Source organism: Coregonus lavaretus (assembly GCF_964263955.1).
Source record: "Coregonus lavaretus genome assembly, chromosome: 13".
In the NCBI taxonomy this organism is placed as follows: Eukaryota; Metazoa; Chordata; class Actinopteri; order Salmoniformes; family Salmonidae; genus Coregonus; species Coregonus lavaretus.
The window spans coordinates 45,486,135-45,504,385 of record NC_140000.1 but is presented as its reverse complement, the minus strand read 5'-3'; the positions used below and the strand labels follow the sequence as shown (position 1 = coordinate 45,504,385).

The 18,251-nt window shown below is 42.2% G+C and overlaps 2 protein-coding genes across 2 annotated transcripts in view; one reads left to right on the top strand and one right to left on the bottom strand.

The window, feature by feature from the left end:
- The window catches only part of LOC311140876 (N-acetylglucosamine-1-phosphotransferase subunits alpha/beta-like), a 22,344-nt gene extending 17,590 nt beyond the window's left edge, over window positions 1-4,754 (top strand). The window contains exons 19-21 of the mRNA XM_084176155.1: window positions 158-325; window positions 1,966-2,056; window positions 2,838-4,754. Of these exons, the coding sequence (XP_084032281.1) occupies window positions 158-325; window positions 1,966-2,056; window positions 2,838-2,909 (331 nt within the window). The 3' untranslated portion in view covers window positions 2,910-4,754. The remainder of the gene's footprint in view (window positions 1-157; window positions 326-1,965; window positions 2,057-2,837) is intronic.
- On the bottom strand, window positions 4,755-18,251 carry LOC311140877 (cholinephosphotransferase 1-like). The gene is made up of 8 exons (XM_084176156.1): window positions 17,782-18,251; window positions 14,262-14,409; window positions 13,870-14,011; window positions 13,627-13,711; window positions 11,257-11,388; window positions 7,451-7,609; window positions 7,027-7,152; window positions 4,755-6,816 (listed from the first exon to the last, which is right to left on the bottom strand). The coding sequence occupies exons 1-8, from the start codon at window positions 18,019-18,021 to the stop codon at window positions 6,700-6,702; spliced, it is 1,149 nt and encodes a 382-aa protein (XP_084032282.1). The 5' UTR covers window positions 18,022-18,251; the 3' UTR covers window positions 4,755-6,699.

The window sequence follows — 18,251 nt, the reverse complement described above, 5'->3', positions numbered from 1 at the left end:
TATAAGCACCCCCCCAAAATATTATTATTAAGTGTCACGCCTAGTGGCTGCCTAATAAATATGTACTACTGATTCCTGTTTTATTGTTATACTACCTTTTCATTTGACCATGATGTTGTTGATTATGATTTGACCACATCACGGTGTTTCCTCACAGGAAGTTCATCTGTCTAAATGACAACATTGACCACAGCCATAAGGATGCAGGGACTGTCAAGGCGGTGCTGAAGGACTTCTATGAGTCCATGTTCCCCCTGACCTCCCAGTTCGAGCTGCCCAGAGAATATCGCAACCGCTTCCTCCACATGGGAGAGCTCCAGGAATGGTAGGACTGGGGTGGCTTATACTAGAGGAATGGTAGGACTGGGGTGGCTTACTAAAATGTAAATGTTATACTAGAGAGGAATGGTAGGACTGGGGTGGTTTATACTAGAGGAATGGTAGGACTGGGGTGGCTTATACTAGAGAGGAATGGTAGGACTGGGGTGGTTTATACTAGAGGAATGGTAGGACTGGGGTGGCTTATACTAGAGAGGAATGGTAGGACTGGGGTGGTTTATACTAGAGGAATGGTAGGACTGGGGTGGATTATACTAGAGGAATGGTAGGACTGGGGTGGCTTATACTAGAGAGGAATGGTAGGACTGGGGTGGTTTATACTAGAGAGGAATGGTAGGACTGGGGTGGTTTATACTAGAGAGGAATGGTAGGACTGGGGTGGTTTATACTAGAGGAATGGTAGGACTGGGGTGGATTATACTAGAGGAATGGTAGGACTGGGGTGGTTTATACTAGAGAGGAATGGTAGGACTGGGGTGGTTTATACTAGAGAGGAATGGTAGGACTGGGGTGGTTTATACTAGAGGAATGGTAGGACTGGGGTGGTTTATACTAGAGGAATGGTAGGACTGGGGTGGTTTATACTAGAGAGGAATGGTAGGACTGGGGTGGTTTATACTAGAGGAATGGTAGGACTGGGGTGGATTATACTAGAGGAATGGTAGGACTGGGGTGGTTTATACTAGAGAGGAATGGTAGGACTGGGGTGGTTTATACTAGAGAGGAATGGTAGGACTGGGGTGGTTTATACTAGAGAGGAATTGTAGGACTGGGGTGGTTTATACTAGAGAGTTGGAAGGATATCTTGGAGTGTATCAGTTGAATATGTGATCTGCATTTAGTTACATAATTTTTTTATTATACCATTAATTGGTGGCAATGCAGAAGCTCAATGTGAACCACAATACAAGATGCCTGTACATACACTTTGCCAATCGTAGTATCTGTCCTATATGATAGATGGACAGATACATTATCTTACTGTATCAGGGTCATGTGAGACAGAGGTCTCTCCCCATTTCTCCAAGAGAAGAATTAAGGATCCTAGCTGTCTGCACCTCAGTGCTCAGCACTGTCAGGGATGATCGCTGGGAATCCCAGGGGGTTAGAATAGGATCCTGCTCTTATAGCTCCAGGCCTGAGCTGGAGGAATCTATCCAGATACTGAGACTTTAAAATTAGACTCGTATGATCCACACACACACTACACTCCAAGAGTCACAAGGGTGCTAGTGTTAGTGAAGTGACAGGCGGGTGGTGGCAGAGGTCGCCTGGTGTCTGGTGATGTCACATTTTTGTCCTCTCCCCTGGAACCACAGGCATTTCATCATGACCTTTAACCCTGTCACCCAAGCCTAAAATATTTCATAATTGAGACTGGACTCTGAATATGATAGTAGTGACTTTCATCGAGTTTCTGTTTTGTATTAATTGATACTCCCAGAAAACATTTCACCCTGTCCGTCACCCAATCAAATGTCATGTGGGAGACTGGGTTCAGAATATGAGAGTGATGACTTTCAGAGAGTAATCTGATTTGTCATGCATTCATTGATGGCCCAAAATAGTTTATTTTTGCTGTTTCAGGGACAATGCAGTGATTGTCTTACTGTCTCTGTATTACAGGCGAGTATATCGGGACAAGCTGAAGTTCTGGACCCACTGTGTATTGGTGACTCTGGTGATCTTTACTGTCATCTCCTTCTTTGCCGAGCAGGTCAGTAGGACTTTACACTGTCATGTATATTTCCGGCCTCGCTAATATAAACAGCACACTTGTAGCTTAATGATCTGCGATTTAGCACTTAGTTAGCCCCAGTGCTCCACAGAGGAGCTCTACAGTGTCACGTATCCCTCACTATCGGTTGAGCTTTGGAATGACTGAAATGGCGTCACTGAAATGTAACTGAAATCTGTCCCTCTTGGACCGTGAGCAGTGAATGAAGGCTGAATGGTTGCTTTGTTGACCATGGCACCCGTCAGACCTGAGGGGGTCAGGTAAGGTTTCTCCTTCAGTGGTCCTAATAAAGGTTAATCGCCAGAGCGACCATGGAGGAATGAGCATCCACACTGTGCACTGGGCCACTGGGACATGGAGGAATCTGAGGGGAGCCATCTTGTCTTTGTCCCAAGAATCATTCTTCTCCTCAGGCCTAAGGCTCCACTCCTCCATTCCACCACCCCTCCTTACTTTTCATAGGCATCAGGTGCTTTGTTCGTAAACTGCCTCATGAAGTTGGAGAGCTGTTTAAATCTCTGTGGTTTATTGGTTCAGGCTTGGACCAATAAACAACCTTTTGGTGACTTTACAGGACTTAAGTTGACTCTCCCGAAATGCTGTTGCCCTGATCTGTTCAAAGTCAAGAAAAATACAGCAAAAAGCTCCTGCTCAGAGCTAGCCACATGTTGACAGAGTAATGTCGCTTCCTTCTTTTTCACTCGTCTTTCAGTGTTTGTGTTTTGTGACAGTCCTTTGTGGTATTTTCTTCTTCCCTCAGCTGATTCTACTGAAGCGCAAGCTGTTTCCCAGACGCAGGGTCAGCAACGATGTCAACCCAGAGCGTGTGTGAAGAACGAGGGAAAACATCCTTATCCTCCTCCCCTTCCTACCTCTGTCCCCTCTCTCCTTGAGTTCAAAGTGAGGGCCATGCAGGGGTAGGTGGAGAGCGAGGAGGGCTATCCCTATATCTCGAAACGTCCTCACCCGGGATTGAGACAGCATGGCTCAAGGAGAGAGGGACTCTTGCAAACAACGTCAATCATGTGTGGTGGGTAAGATGATTGACAGGCATCACCTGGCTGGGACAGATGCTGGAGCCATGTCATGTGATGCCGTGCCAGCGGAAGAAGACAGAAACCAGACACTTCTCTTCCCTTCCACCCGGGGTGCCAGAGGGACTTATCACCCACACGCCGCCCACACACCAGGCTGTGGAGAAGGACACTGACTGAGCCAACTATGTGCTAAACTGCTAAAACTGTTAACCATGATCTGGAAGTGATTGACGGTAGACACCATCTCTGTGGTGTGGGTTTACAGCACCTTTACCATGAGGGCTGTAACCTTGCGAAGTGTTCCAGAGGTTAGGTTGGACACTTTATTATACTTTTTTATTTAACTTTTATTCCACAGAAGGAAAAAAGGGATAGGGAAGGGGTTAATCAGAACAGGAATTATGCCATTTGACCTGTTTCACCATGTCACTCCTGGTCAATGTCTACATTCAACACAAGTGCCTTATTTTAAAAAGAGTGCTGTCTGAAGCCTGAAGTATTTCAGTTAGACTGTATGACCTTGTTTACCCATTGTCCCTGCTTGCCTTTTTTAAATGTCTTGGTTGGATTTGGTATTTACATGTCATAAGTGATTTCGTTCTAGGGGATGGGGGTTCTGGGTGAAAAATGCCACACTGTTTTTAATCATGAATGTTTCACACAGTAGACCACACAGCGATCAGCCATCCATACAAAATGTGTCCCTGTGGGATACTGTACGTTTAGCTCTGCTAGTGTCTGAAATTCAGATCTCTTCAGCATGCTTTGTAACATCTGATTGTATTGTTCAGTGAATGCGTCCTTAACGAATGACACGGAATGTTAATTTAGCTCCCCAAGTGTTCTACTACTGACCCTCAATTCTTTTCCGATTCTATGGTCTCTCTGTTGAGCCTTCCATGCCTGACTTTGGTAGCTCTCCTCTCCGTTTACAAGCGGTGCATTGTGATGTTAATTATGATAACACGTGAGTTATTGCCAGCAGCAGTAGAACCATGTTTTGCTGCCTTACTATCGCTGAATATTTGTAGTATTGGTGTACTGTGGTGTGCAGTGTGCCAGATTACACAGCCTGGTCTCAGAATAGACGTAACATAGAACATCCAAATCTTGGACACTCAAATTAGTATGATGTGTAACCATAACCAAACGTAACATAAGACAGGTTACTTAAGGCAAAAATGAGGAGGGTGGTTGGTCGGGGTGGGCGTATAATGCGAACATCTAGCAACCCAAAGGTTGCATGTTTGGATCTCAGACAACTTTTTAGCTACTTTTTAGCTACTTTGCAACTACTTAGCATGTTAGCTAACCCTAAAACCTCGCCAACAATTTGTAACATTGTGCGTTTTGTAAATTCGTAACATGAATTGTAATTTGTAACATACGAAATGAATGTTGGATATCCACAAAATACATACCATACACTAAATGGAGTGCCATGGATATATGTACAGAATAATACAAAATGTTCTGAGACCAGGTTGAATTCCACAAATGGGTGGTATGCATGTACATTTTTGAAGTGAGTCTCTTGGGAGTGTCAAATTCACATTTTTAGTTTAGTCATCACTTTGGCTAATCCCAAAATCAAAAATAAACCTGACTCGCTTGGTCATGCTTTAAATCATGAAACTGAATTTCTTGAATGGAAAATATTTCTTTATTACAATCATTTTGAACTTTGTTAGTATAAAGTTGTTTTACTTGTATTGAACAGTGCAATACCATGTTAAAATTGAGCGTGTGGCCTTTTCAATGCATAGTTTCAAAGTTCACCTGGAGTTCAAACCCTGATTGAACAAAAACGGGTGGCTAACATAAGGTTGGCTGTTATTTCCAGACTGAAAGTCACGTAATCTGAAGGCTCTCATTGGAATTCTACCCACCAATATCTGCAAGTCAAAATGTCCTTTTTAGGGACATTGTCTTTATGGTATGGTGGGCATATTCCTAGAGTAGGGGTTCTTGATTTACTTATATCTCTTTGTTCCAATAGTTACATTAAACATGGCCACAGGGGCAAAACATCCCCAAAATAATACATCCACACCTCTTCCAGCACCGTTGCATCCCTTTGTCTGTCTATCCTAAAGTCGAGCAATGACCAAACAACAATGCATTCAGCTATGCCCCGAAACAGTTTAGAATCATACTGTTCAACAATAACCACAAATCATTGAGTTTAATGTACCAAAGTCATTCCCCTATACATATTCTAAATGTGTGATGAAAAAAAAGATGGTTCCAGTACAGAATTATAGTAAACAGTAAAATAAGTTCCAGTACAACGTTATTTCTCAGTGTTCCGTATATTGTCCGATACTACAACCATAAATACTGGTTCCATAATTATGCTTTCTGCAATTGATGCAGAAAATACAAACATTTTAGTACTTGTTCCTAAACTGCTTCAAATATTCACGGAAATTAAAAAAATTTAACAGAAAAGGATTCAAATAAACATTTAAGGCGCCAAACAGAATTCTGTACAATCAAAGAATTAGCCCTTTAGGGAGAAGAACGTTGAAAGCAGACGGGACTCTGGCGTTAACGCATCATCAACATGACTACAAGGACTTCACCTGGAGTAGAGTTGAGGTTATGGAGGGAGTTGAAAAAAGTAAATGATACTGGATACACTGTAGACTGGAGGGGGACTCAGTCAGATGGAAGCCCTTGTAGAAGAAATGTCACTGTTTTCAGCATTAACCCAGACCCTTGCCCCTTCTTCACCTGCAGTCCTTGACAATTAGCGTACCATACCTCATTAGGAATGTCTCATTCTACTTCAAACTTCATTTTGGAAGTTATCTGAGGTTGAAAGGTTGATTTATTTTGAATTTCCTAGCCCTGATTGAGTTAATTTCATGTCAGATTGGGTCTCATTCATTAAATAAATAAACATACATGACTAATGAACGATTTCAAGAGCTACAATATCAATTTTGGGCAATGATCAAACATGTTATATTGGGTTGAGTTATCACATTGTTTTTAACAAGAGGCTGTTAAGTACAGAGACAGAGGAGTCTAGTACTGTAGCCTCTAACTTTACAGCATTGAATATAGGTCAATTAGAAATGAGCATGAAAGGAATATGTATCAATTGTCAGTCAAAACAATAATTGAGAGAAACCAAATTCAAGCGGGAAAAACACAAAGCAACTCCTTTATCTGATCACTGAGAAACATTATTCGATCTTTGCCCAAAAATGTATTGTAGCTTCTACCCATAGTGTATGATTTAGTCTGAATTGAATGACATTATCAAATCTGAGTCTCAGATTATATCAGATAGTGATTACTTCCTATATGGAGACAAAGGGAAACCAACCAACTTATTTCCAGGACGGCTGCACTGCACTCATCCAGTGAGATACAGACCAGTGTGTGTTAACCTTGATAATGGCTCTAATCAGGGGTGGTTATGTCATTCCTGTCATTACTCTAGTGTTACAGACAAACTTTAGAGGTGGTCACTGTGTCAAGGCTGCTGAGGTTTGGGGTGGAGGGGACCTCTTCATCGTAGTCTGCTTTCAAGAGCGGGGCTGCGTCCTCCGCCTCCTTCCGCCGGGCAAAACGTCAGTCGCGTTTGGGGGCAGCCTGCGCTGTGATGCTGAACACGTGAATGCGCAGGTGAGAGGCGATCTGGATGCACACGCCTGTGCAGTAGCGCGTCAAGTCAATCAACGAAAGGACCTGTGGAGGAAATACAAGGACCGGCATGAGAAATGTACATAGGGCCTAGAGTTGTTCCTGTTCAGTTTGTGGTTAGGGGAAACTCCTGGTCCTATCTATATGGAAGACATCAACTGAAATGGGTTGAAAATGACACCAGACCTGTATTAAAACATTAGTTTGATGAGAGAACTACAGAATCGTGAAGACAAATCTGGGGTGGGAACTCACCATGGCGATCCAGAGGACTATGTGCTCGTCGATGAAGCTGTTGAAGTACTGGTTGAGGAACAGGAGGCCAGGCCCAATGAAAGCTGTGTCCGGGAGATAAAGCTCACTCTTGGTCATGTGGGCCACCTGACACAAGGACAGAGGAACACATGTGGAACATACCGGTATTGGAGGAGGAGCAGAGAGCTAATGAATGAGCTGTGAATACAGGTATGGCTTGTACAGTTACATATGGGTGAGGTCCCATTGATGAGAGAGGAAAAGCATCCATTGCTTGCTTGATAAGACACTCCAGACAGAAAGAAAAATGTTTTTTTGAAAGAATTTCCCTTCAGGCAGTAGAGTCAGACTAGAGATATTAATAGATTGGAAGATGACAGCAAAGTAAGAAAGTGAAGACTATTTATTTAAATGGAGCACTCACAACTAGCTTGTTGGAGATCTTGGCAACGACCATGCCGAAAGTCAGGATGTAGAGGCAGGGGTGCAGCTCAAAAAGCTTGCTGGAGGACTTCTTGAAGATGATGAAGGCCAGTGTAAGGATGAGGCCGATGTGCATACCTGGTGTCAGCACACTGGTGTCCTAAGCAACACACAGCAACATAGTAAATAACTGAATTGTTAACCTAGAATAGAAGCCAACATTTTTTGATTATCCTAAAATGTACAGTGCCTTCAAATCAAATCAAGCTTTATTTATACAGCACGTCAGACATGGAATGCAACGCAATGTCTTTTACAGAAAAAACCCTGAATATAAAACAATGAAAATAAAAGCTGAAATATTTACTACACAAACAAACATAAGATTAAAAAAAACAAAAGAATTACAAACTGAACAACTAAAAAGAACCCTAAGGAAAAGCAAAGCTAAAAAGATGTGTGTTAAGATCTCTTTTAAATATTTCCACAGTTTCGGCCCCCCTCAGGTTCTCTGGCAGGCTATTCCAGAGGCTGTGGGCATAATAACTAAAGGCTGCCTCTCCATGCCTCTTGGTCCTAGGCTTTGGGATAGATAAAAGGCCAGTGCCAGAGGACCTGAGGGACCTACTGGGTACATAACTTAAAAGCACTCAGAAAATATTCACACCCCTTGACTTTTTCCACATTTTGTTGTTACTAGGGCTGTGGTGGTCACGGAATTTCGTTAGCCGGTGATTGTCAAGCAAATAACTGCCAGTCTAACGGTAATTGACCCGTAATTAACATAAACACATTTAGCAAAGCTGATTAAAATAGAAAGGATATTTTCTCCAAACGATTTGAGGGAGTGCGCACATACGGCTAATTCTGTGTTGTGCGGTTAACAAAGAAAAAGGTACTCCTACATGCTTAATTTAGTTATTTATGTAACTTTAGTTGTGATACAAACGTTGGGCTATAGGTTTTGATTTTTAATACATTCTATGGCTGCATGATGCAACTCGAATGATGATTTAAAAAAAGTTGCATGAAAGGAATAATAATATAATATAATAATATGCCATTTAGCAGACGCTTTTATCCAAAGCGACTTAGTCATGTGTGCATACATTTTTTATTTTTTTTGTGTATGGGTGGTCCCGGGGAACGAACCCACTACCCTGGCGTTACAAGCGCCGTGCTATACCAGCTGAGCTACAGAGCTCTGCTTTGTTTTTTGTGCAGGCTGTACACACTTCATCAGTCTCTCATTCACAATTTGACAACCACTTGATAATGCCTCGAATTTCCCGGCTGCATAATGTGTGGCCGTAATGCCCCCTAAAAAGATCCATGCCTTTTGCGGCCAGTGGCCGTTTTGCCCTTGGGCTGAATATAATCATTTTAATTCCCTTCTCCCTGCGTGCTCAGAAGCACCTTTCACTCACATGGCTCTCCGTCACATAACCGGGTCTTTCTCACAGGCTACAAGTGAAGACCGACACGTCGAGGACGCAACTGCGCGTGTCCTTTTCCAATTCAGAGGCGCTTATTGAAGATATTGGAAGAACTGTCCACATTTACTTCGTCAGCCAACAAGATGACTAGACCTAACGAACAGCAAAAGCACTAGCCTATGTCAATCTACTATCCCCCATAGTACAAAAGTTGACCTATTCTATTCTGTGCGAGAAATACATATTTCAAACATAGTCTGGGACAGTTGTGGGATGCAATAGATCCCAAATGAATACAAACACTAGCATCAAAACAACTTTTTTACGCAACGAGGCTGACGCAACAGATCAGAACATTTAGTTTAAAATGTTGATAAACTATTAGGCTATTTCTTCATATTATAAGCGCAGTAATGTGCACACGGCAGTAGGCTTTAAGCACAAATGTTCCAATAGCAGGAAAACACCATTATCAAAAGTGACCGCAAATGAGATTATGCATGTAATGCTTTTATTATAAAAGGTGAATTTTTATGGTGAACATTATCTTTCCCAAACTTGAAACTCACACGCTGCGTATGTATGCCAGTTAGGCTCTACACCCATTGTAAAGCGGATGAATGTGCTTAATTTTAAGAAGTTATTTGGCCACTTTAGTTGTAATACAAACCTTAACAAAACATTTAGGCCTATGGGCTAGGCTACATGAGGTGTGAGACTATGATTTTCAAATACATTTGCATTGATGTCAGAGTGATTAGAGGGACAATAGAGTGCTGAGTACCATGCAGCTAGCAAGTTTGGTAGGCTACTAATGACCATCAGCAGCATCAGTGCTTGGAGAAGCCTAATTACCGTGACATGGAATTTGACTGCCTTCATGACCCGTGACCGCCGGTGTGGTGGTAATATGGTCACCGTAACAGCCCTAGTTGTTACAGCCTGATTTTAAAATTGATTAAATTTAGATTTTCTATCACTGGCCTACACACAATACCCCATAATGTCAAAGTGGAATTCTATTTTTCATTTTATTTAAACTAATTAATAACAAATGAAAAGTCTTGAGTCAATAAGTATTCAACCCCTTTTATGGCAAACCTAAATAAGTTCAGGGGTAAACCATTTGCTGAAAAGGTAACATAAGTTGCATGAACTCACTTGTGTGCAATAATAGTGTTTAACATGATTTTTCAATGACTACCTCATCTCTGTACCCTACACATACAATTATCTGTAAGGTCCCTCAGTCGAGCAGTGAATTTCAAACACAGATTCAACCACAAAGACCAGGGAGGTATTCCAATGCCTCGCAAAGAAGGGCACCTATTGGTAGAATTGGTAAAAAAAAAAAAAAGTGAATATCCCTTTGAGCATGGCAAAGTTATTAATTACACTTTGGATGGATGGTGTATCAATACACCCAGTCACTACAAAGATACAGGCGTCCTTCCTAACTCAAAATATTCCAAAACATGCATCCTATTTGCGACAAGGCACTAAAGTAATACTGCAAAAAATGTGGCAAAGCAATTCACTTTTTGTCCTGAATACGAAGTGTTATGTTTGGGGCAAATCCAATCCAACACATTACTGAGTACCACTATCCATATTTTCAAACATAGTGGTGGCTGCATCATGTTATGGGTATGCTTGCAATCGTTAAGGACTGGGGAGTTTTTCAGGATCAAAAATAAATGGAATGGAGCTAAGCACATGCAAAATCCTAGAGGAAAACCTGGTTCAGTCTGCTTTCCACCAGACACTGGGAGATTAATTCACCTTTCAGCAGGACAATAACCTAAAACACAAGGCCAAATCTACACTGGAGGTGCTTACCAAGAAGACCGTGAATGTTCCTGAGTGGCCAAGTTACAGTTTTGACTTATATCTACCTGAAAATCTATAGCAAGACTTGAAAATGGTTGTCTAGCCATGATAAACAACCAATTTGGTAGAGCTTGAAGAATTTAGAAAATAATAATAGCAAATGTTGCACAATCCAGGTGTGGAAAGCTCTTAAGAAACTCACAGCTGTAATCGTTGCCAAAGGTGCTTCTACAAAGTATTGACTCAGGGGCGTGAATACTTATGTAAATGAGATATTTCTACATTTCATTTTCAATACATTAACAAAAATGTCAAGAAACATGTTTTCACATTGCCATTATGGGGTATTGTGTGTAAAAATAAATAAGTTTTGAATTAATTGTAACAACAAAATGTGGAATAAGTCAAGGGGTATGAATACTTTCTGAAGGCACTGTATGCTAAATTTTACTACCACGTCAGCTGTTTAGGCTTAAGTGTAATTAAAAAAACACTAATCAACCCAAATATTTAGCTAAACATGTCATTACATAATACTTACAGCCACAGTGGAGCCATTCTTGCCGACGCCCCCGTTGAGGATGACGTGGAAGTAGTTATAGCAGGAGAACACGGCTCCCCCAATAATGCCCAAGATGGGGAAGGTTTGCAGCTTCACCCCAAGGACGGGCAACTACAAGAGGGTAAAACAACCAAGAGTTTCAGTTAACAGAACTAATCAACTTCTGTCACAGCAGCTAGCGTTGTTTACACCAGTAAGCTGTGGGTGGGTGGGGCATGCTGTTGAGGCCATGATGGGAGGAGAAGCCAATAATATTGCGTGGTGACATCAGCTGTTTGCTAGCCAGATCATGTGATCATGTCTACGCCACGGTGGATTAGCTACCCATAATTACCTTCTTCTCACTTCTGATTGTGACGTTTAGTCGTTAAGCCTCCACAGGCAGCACAGAGTGAAAGTGAAACAAAAGGACTATTTAAAGACTAGTAGTCAGATTTTTGTTGTGTGGTTGGTTATACAGTACATGTTAAAGATTGGTTGTGTTGTCTTATGGTGCCAAATGTTGGTGTAAAATTTGTGTTGTCATACAGTGGGGAACAAAAGTATTTAGTCAGCCACCAATTGTGCAAGTTCTCCCACTTAAAAAGATGAGAGGCCTGTAATTTTCATCATAGGTACACGTCAACTATGACAGACAAATTGAGATTTTTTTTCTCCAGAAAATCACATTGTAGGATTTTTAATTAATTTATTTGCAAATTATGGTGGAAAATAAGTATTTGGTCACCTACAAACAAGCAAGATTTCTGGCTCTCACAGACCTGTAACTTCTTCTTTAAGAGGCTCCTCTGTCCTCCACTCGTTACCTGTATTAATGGCACCTGTTTGAACTTGTTATCAGTCTAAAAGACACCAGTCCACAACTTCAAACAGTCACACTCCAAACTCCACTATGGCCAAGACCAAAGAGCTGTCAAAGGACACCAGAAACAAAATTGTAGACCTGCACCAGGCTGGGAAGACTGAATCTGCAATAGGTAAGCAGCTTGGTTTGAAGAAATCAACTGTGGGAGCAATTATTAGGAAATGGAAGACATACAAGACCACTGATAATCTCCCTCGATCTGGGGCTCCACGCAAGATCTCACCCCGTGGGGTCAAAATGATCACAAGAACGGTGAGCAAAAATCCCAGAACCACACGGGGGGACCTAGTGAATGACCTGCAGAGCTGGGACCAAAGTAACAAAGCCTACCATCAGTAACACACTACGCCACCAGGGACTCAAATCCTGCAGTGCCAGACGTGTCCCCCTGCTTAAGCCAGTACATGTCCAGGCCCGTCTGAAGTTTGCTAGAGTGCATTTGGATGATCCAGAAGAGGATTGGGAGAATGTCATATGGTCAGATGAAACCAAAATATAACATTTTGGTAAAAACTCAACTCGTCGTGTTTGGAGGACAAAGAATGCTGAGTTGCATCCAAAGAACACCATACCTACTGTGAAGCATGGGGGTGGAAACATCATGCTTTGGGGCTGTTTTTCTGCAATGGGACCAGGACGACTGATCCGTGTAAAGGAAAGAATGAATGGGGCCATGTATCGTGAGATTTTGAGTGAAAACCTCCTTCCATCAGCAAGGGCATTGAAGATGGAACGTGGCTGGGTCTTTCAGCATGACAATGATCCCAAACACACCGCCCGGGCAACGAAGGAGTGGCTTCGTAAGAAGCATTTCAAGGTCCTGGAGTGGCCTAGACAGTCTCCAGATCTCAACCCCATAGAAAATCTTTGGAGGGAGTTGAAAGTCTGTGTTGCCCAGCGACAGCCCCAAAACATCACTGCTCTAGAGGAGATCTGCATGGAGGAATGGGCCAAAATATCAGCAACAGTGTGTGAAAACCTTGTGAAGACTTACAGAAAACGTTTGACCTGTGTCATTGCCAACAAAGGGTATATAACAAAGTATTGAGACATTTTTGTTATTGAGCAAATACTTATTTTCCACCATAATTTGCAAATAAATTCATAAAAAATCCTACAATGTGATTTTCTGGATTTTTTTCCCTCATTTTGTCTGTCATAGTTGACGTGTACCTATGATGAAAATTACAGGCCTCTCATCTTTTTAAGTGGGAGAACTTGCACAATTGGTGGCTGACTAAATACTTTTTTCCCCCACTGTATAATGCCAAATGTTGGTGTAAAATTTGTGTCGTCACATAGTGCCAAATGTTGGCGTAAAATTTGTGTTGTCATATAGTGCCAAATGTTGGTGTAAAATTTCGAAGTCTACAAATCCTACGGCTTAGATGCCAGAAAAGGAAAGAGAGAAAGAGTGTATGAGTGGGTATGGGAGTGTGTGTTAGGTTTGTGTGCATGGATGGATAAGTGTATTGGAGCCATACCCTGTAGTCCCAAAGGGCCACTCCACCAAAAGCTGACATCACATACATGACAACGATGGCAATCTGGACCTCCGTCACATCAACCCTGGGTGGAGAGAATTTATACAACTCATAGATCAGAACCAGACTGTATATTTTATGAAGCACGATGGACTAGACTTAAGTACTACGTCAAAAACAAATAGTAGTCGTTATCTGCCCAGCAACAGGTAAATAATATAATTGGGCATCATTCCTACTTACAGGCCAAAGCGCAGTGTTCCGGAAACATAGGTTTGCCAGTGTGCACAGAAGAACATGAACATCCCCACAAAGCCACTGAAGAACATCCAATCAGGGTAGCTTCCTATCCCACAGGATATACATGTTCCCACGGCAACAAAGACTGCAGAGAGAGAGAGAGAGGGAGAAAGTTGAGAACTAATGAGTAACGATGTATCATACTTCTGAGGCATAGAATAATGTATGTTGTCAGTCAATATGATACACTGGTTGCTATGATGCTAAACACTAAATGCAGTCTAGTCCAGACTCTAGACAAAAGTACAGGGGAGCCCACTGCTTGAAATACACTTGGTCAGGTACTGTAAAGCAACAAATTAAAACTGGCAAAAAAAAAAACTTTGGGGCCGCACCTGTGGAGACAGCATCACAGCCGTGGTCAAAGAGCTCCCCCAGCGCAGAGCTGCTGTTGGTCCTCCGGGCCTGCTTCCCATCGATGGCATCCAGCGACTGATAGATGAACAGGCCCAACGCACTCAGGATGAAGGCCCATGCTGGAGCCTGGAGAGAGGAAGGGAGACGGAGGGAGGGAAGGAGAGCGAGAAATGGAGGGAGAGAAATTTGATTAAACAAGGGGATGGAATAACCTGGTTTCTATTTCAACTAGGACACAAACTTTTCCTCCACCATCACCCGTTGAAGGGAAAGGTCTCGGTCTTTGTCTTCTGACTGTGAGTAAACAAACAGACTTGGTTACATGAGACGCAGGGTGCGTTTCCAAATCAAATCAGTGAAGATTGAAGAAAGCCATGACACACATTGGGGAAAGTTATCTTATTTTGAGCACTTCTTGCAAAACAGATAGTTGCTTGTGTTTGACAAGTTGAGATGTTTTACTATTTCCTTCAACACAGGTTTGTTTTCTCTAACAGACATCTTATAATACATTCTCTTGGTTTAACATTTTCTAGAAAACAGCTGTAGTAAACATAAATAACGTGTTTTCCCTTGAAAGGCAAATCAGTATAAAGGACATGCAGCTAATGACTGAAAGAAATGAAGTGCCAAGCACAAACAACACATGAGACACGTGTCTTCATCCAGCCTGGAATGCTTTTTACACAGGGGACTTATTCAGGGGACCCTCCCAACCCCCACCATACACACGTCAAAGTATGGTAAAGGCAAGATGAACTCTACTGGGTGAGTTCCTACCACTGGGACTTCAAGTATTACCAGCCATCTGGACATCAGGGGTGAACCAACACTCAGTGTTTATCATCTCTCTACACAACAATGTACAAGTAGCTTAGCCAGAAATGAAATTTGGGTTGGACAATTTATTATCTTTAAATAAACTTTTTTTAAATTTTATTTAGGAAAACAGCTAACTTATTTGATTTTATTAACCCATCCACCACCCGTCCTCCAGACGTGATGCTTGGCATTCAGGCCAAAGAGTTCAATCTTGGTTTCATCAGACCAAATAATCTTGTTTTTCATGGTCTGAGTGTCCTTTAGGTTCCTTTTGGCAAACTCCAAGCGGGCTGTCGTGTGCCTTTTACTGAGGAGTGGCTTCCGCCTTGCCACTCTACCAGAAAGGCCTGATTGGTGGAGTGCTGCGGAGATGGTTGTCCTTCTGGAAGGTTTTCCCAACTCCACAGAGGAACTCTGGAGCTCTAGGAGTCTTGGTGGTTCCAAATGTATAATAATAATGGGGGCCACTGTGTTCTTGGGGACCTTCAATGCTGCAGAATTTATTTTGTACCCTTCCCAAGATCTGTGCCTCGACACAGTCCTGTCTCGGAGCTCTACAGACAATTCCTTCGACCTCATGGCTTGGTTTTTGCACTGTGGGACCTTATATAGACATGTGTGTGCCTTTCCAAATCATGTCCAATCAATGGAAACAGGATGCACTTGAGCTCAATTGAGTCTCTTAGCAAAGGGTCTGAATACTTAGGTAAATAAGGTATTTCGGTTTTTCATTTGTAATAAATGTGCAAAACATTCTAAAAACCTGTTTTTGCTTTGTCATTATGGGGTATTGTGTGTGGATTGATGAGGAATTGTATTTTTTTTAATCCATTTTAGAATAAGGCTGTAACGTAACAAAATGTGGAAAAAGTCAAGGGGTCTGAATACTTTCCGAATGCACTGTATAGCCATAGAAGCAGTGACATATGCCTCAATGCAGTCATATTCATGGCTTATTGGGGGTGTGGCTTTCAGTTAGTTATTTTTGGCCACCCATCCCATGAGTGAATGTCATTCCACTTAATCTAAATGCCATTCCAGTGCACTGCTTGCTATGAATTCTAGCTGATGGTGTTTGCATGTTTAGGTAAAAAGGCAAATAATGTCCCGTTTAGAACACTGACAGTAGAGAGCAAACTTGTATTTTTTTGTTGCCTAATCTGATACGGTGGGCCTGGGCCCACCCGTGCCTACGCGGCTGCAATGTACTGTGCTGTACTGACCGAACTCTGTTATCTCTCTATACAACTCTGTAATTATCTCTCTGCACAACTCTGTTCTCTACACAACTCTTTCCTTTCTACACAACCGTGTTCCCTCTCTCGCTACACAACACCGTGTTCCCTCTCTCTACACAACACCGTGTTCTCTCTCTCTCTACACAACACCGTGTTCCCTCTCTCTACACAACACTGTGTTCTCTCTCTACACAACACGTGTTCTCTCTCTCTACAACACGTGTTCTCTCTCTCTACACAACACCGTGTTCTCTCTCTGCAACACTGCACTTGTCTAACTATGTTAACTCTCTACACAACACTGTGCTAACTGTGTTCTCTCGCCAGAACACTGTACTGTATTGGCCTAACTGTGTGTTTGTCCCATTGGTTTGTCCACCACAACTATTTTGACCGTTTTTTCTCTCCTAAAACACTAATGTTTTCTCTTTCTAGATATCCTGCTGTTCTCCAGTCCCTTCCTCTGCCAACAACAACAAACTGCTCTTCAGTAACCCCTGTCCCTGTCCTAAAAAACCCTTTCTGTATACAGGTAGTCATCTTAGTTAAATGGCTCTCAGGCAACTTCTGTATTGAGTATAGGCATACGGGGTCACCCTTGACATCTTTTCAATTGGCCAGTGACATTGAATTGTCTGCTGCACAAACCTGCCTGGAGCTTGATGGAATCTGGACTTTGTGTCAGTGGTGAGATTTCAATCTGTACTGTGGGATGGGTGGACAAAGGTATAGAACTGATAAACATACTGTAACACATATCTGAATACCTGACAGGCATGCGCCTGAAAGCACCCTATACAAAGGAAGGAAAAGAAGCCAAACAGGCAATGGGTAGATTCACACACCCTCTCTCTCTTCAGATAATCGACCTAAGTGGACGACAGGTCATAGTATGAACACGTGGCATGGTTAAAACCTAGGTATTCCCCTGTTTTTGGTTTGCTGACTATGGTTGAAGTTGTTTACCTATTGTTATCTATATTTGCTTATTTTACATGATCCAATCAAAGTTCAAACTTGCAATAGGTAAAGTTAATATTACTTTAGTTTTCCTTGAACAAACATTCTGCCACACGTACTCCTTACCTTTATTTACTATTCGCTTGATTTATGAGTGGCTACGCAAACACGGTGGCAACTTTTTGACACCAACTCTTATTTGGCATTTTAATCAAGCAAATGTAGTAAGTCAACAACAATATTATATTAGCCAACAACACATTTTCAAGGAACAAAACATTTGATAGTGGGACTGTGAACATTTTCCACCGAATATTCTGATGCTTTGAGCAGTTGTATAGTAATAATAGCGCTGTAACATTACATGGATTCGAGTTGCAACAATGTTACACATGATCTCAGAGAGTTACAATGCGGTCATGGGGTGTTGCTACATGGCTACTCGAAAGTTTCCCCCTCAAGGTCGCAAAGCACTTACCTCCTCTGTTGCGGTTGGACAGTAAAACACCAACACTACAGTTGTGACTATATTTATTACCAGTCCAATTATAGTCAGAGTATTAGGCGCTACCCAGGTTGGAATTTGTTGGACCAGCCAATTCCAATATATCTGACAAGGAGGTTCGAAAAGGGATCGACCCGAGGCACTATATTTGTGCTCCTCTAGCCGCTTGAGTTGTGCGGCTGACAGCGGCTCCGGCCACAAGAAATGTGGCATTGTTTTCAGCTTCGGCGCTACGAAACGTAGCCTATCACCCAGCGATACTCTTGACGTTCCTGTGGGTTTCAGGCACTGCTATCTTCTCGCGACCGCCCAGAAAATACTTGCTCATTTGGCAGTTATGTGTGAATAGTCCTTTTTCTAGAGCGGAACCATGAGTTGTCGATATTTTTTTCCGTTTGTGATTGAGAATTGCGTTTCAGCAGGAAGCAAGTCTCCGGAAAGGA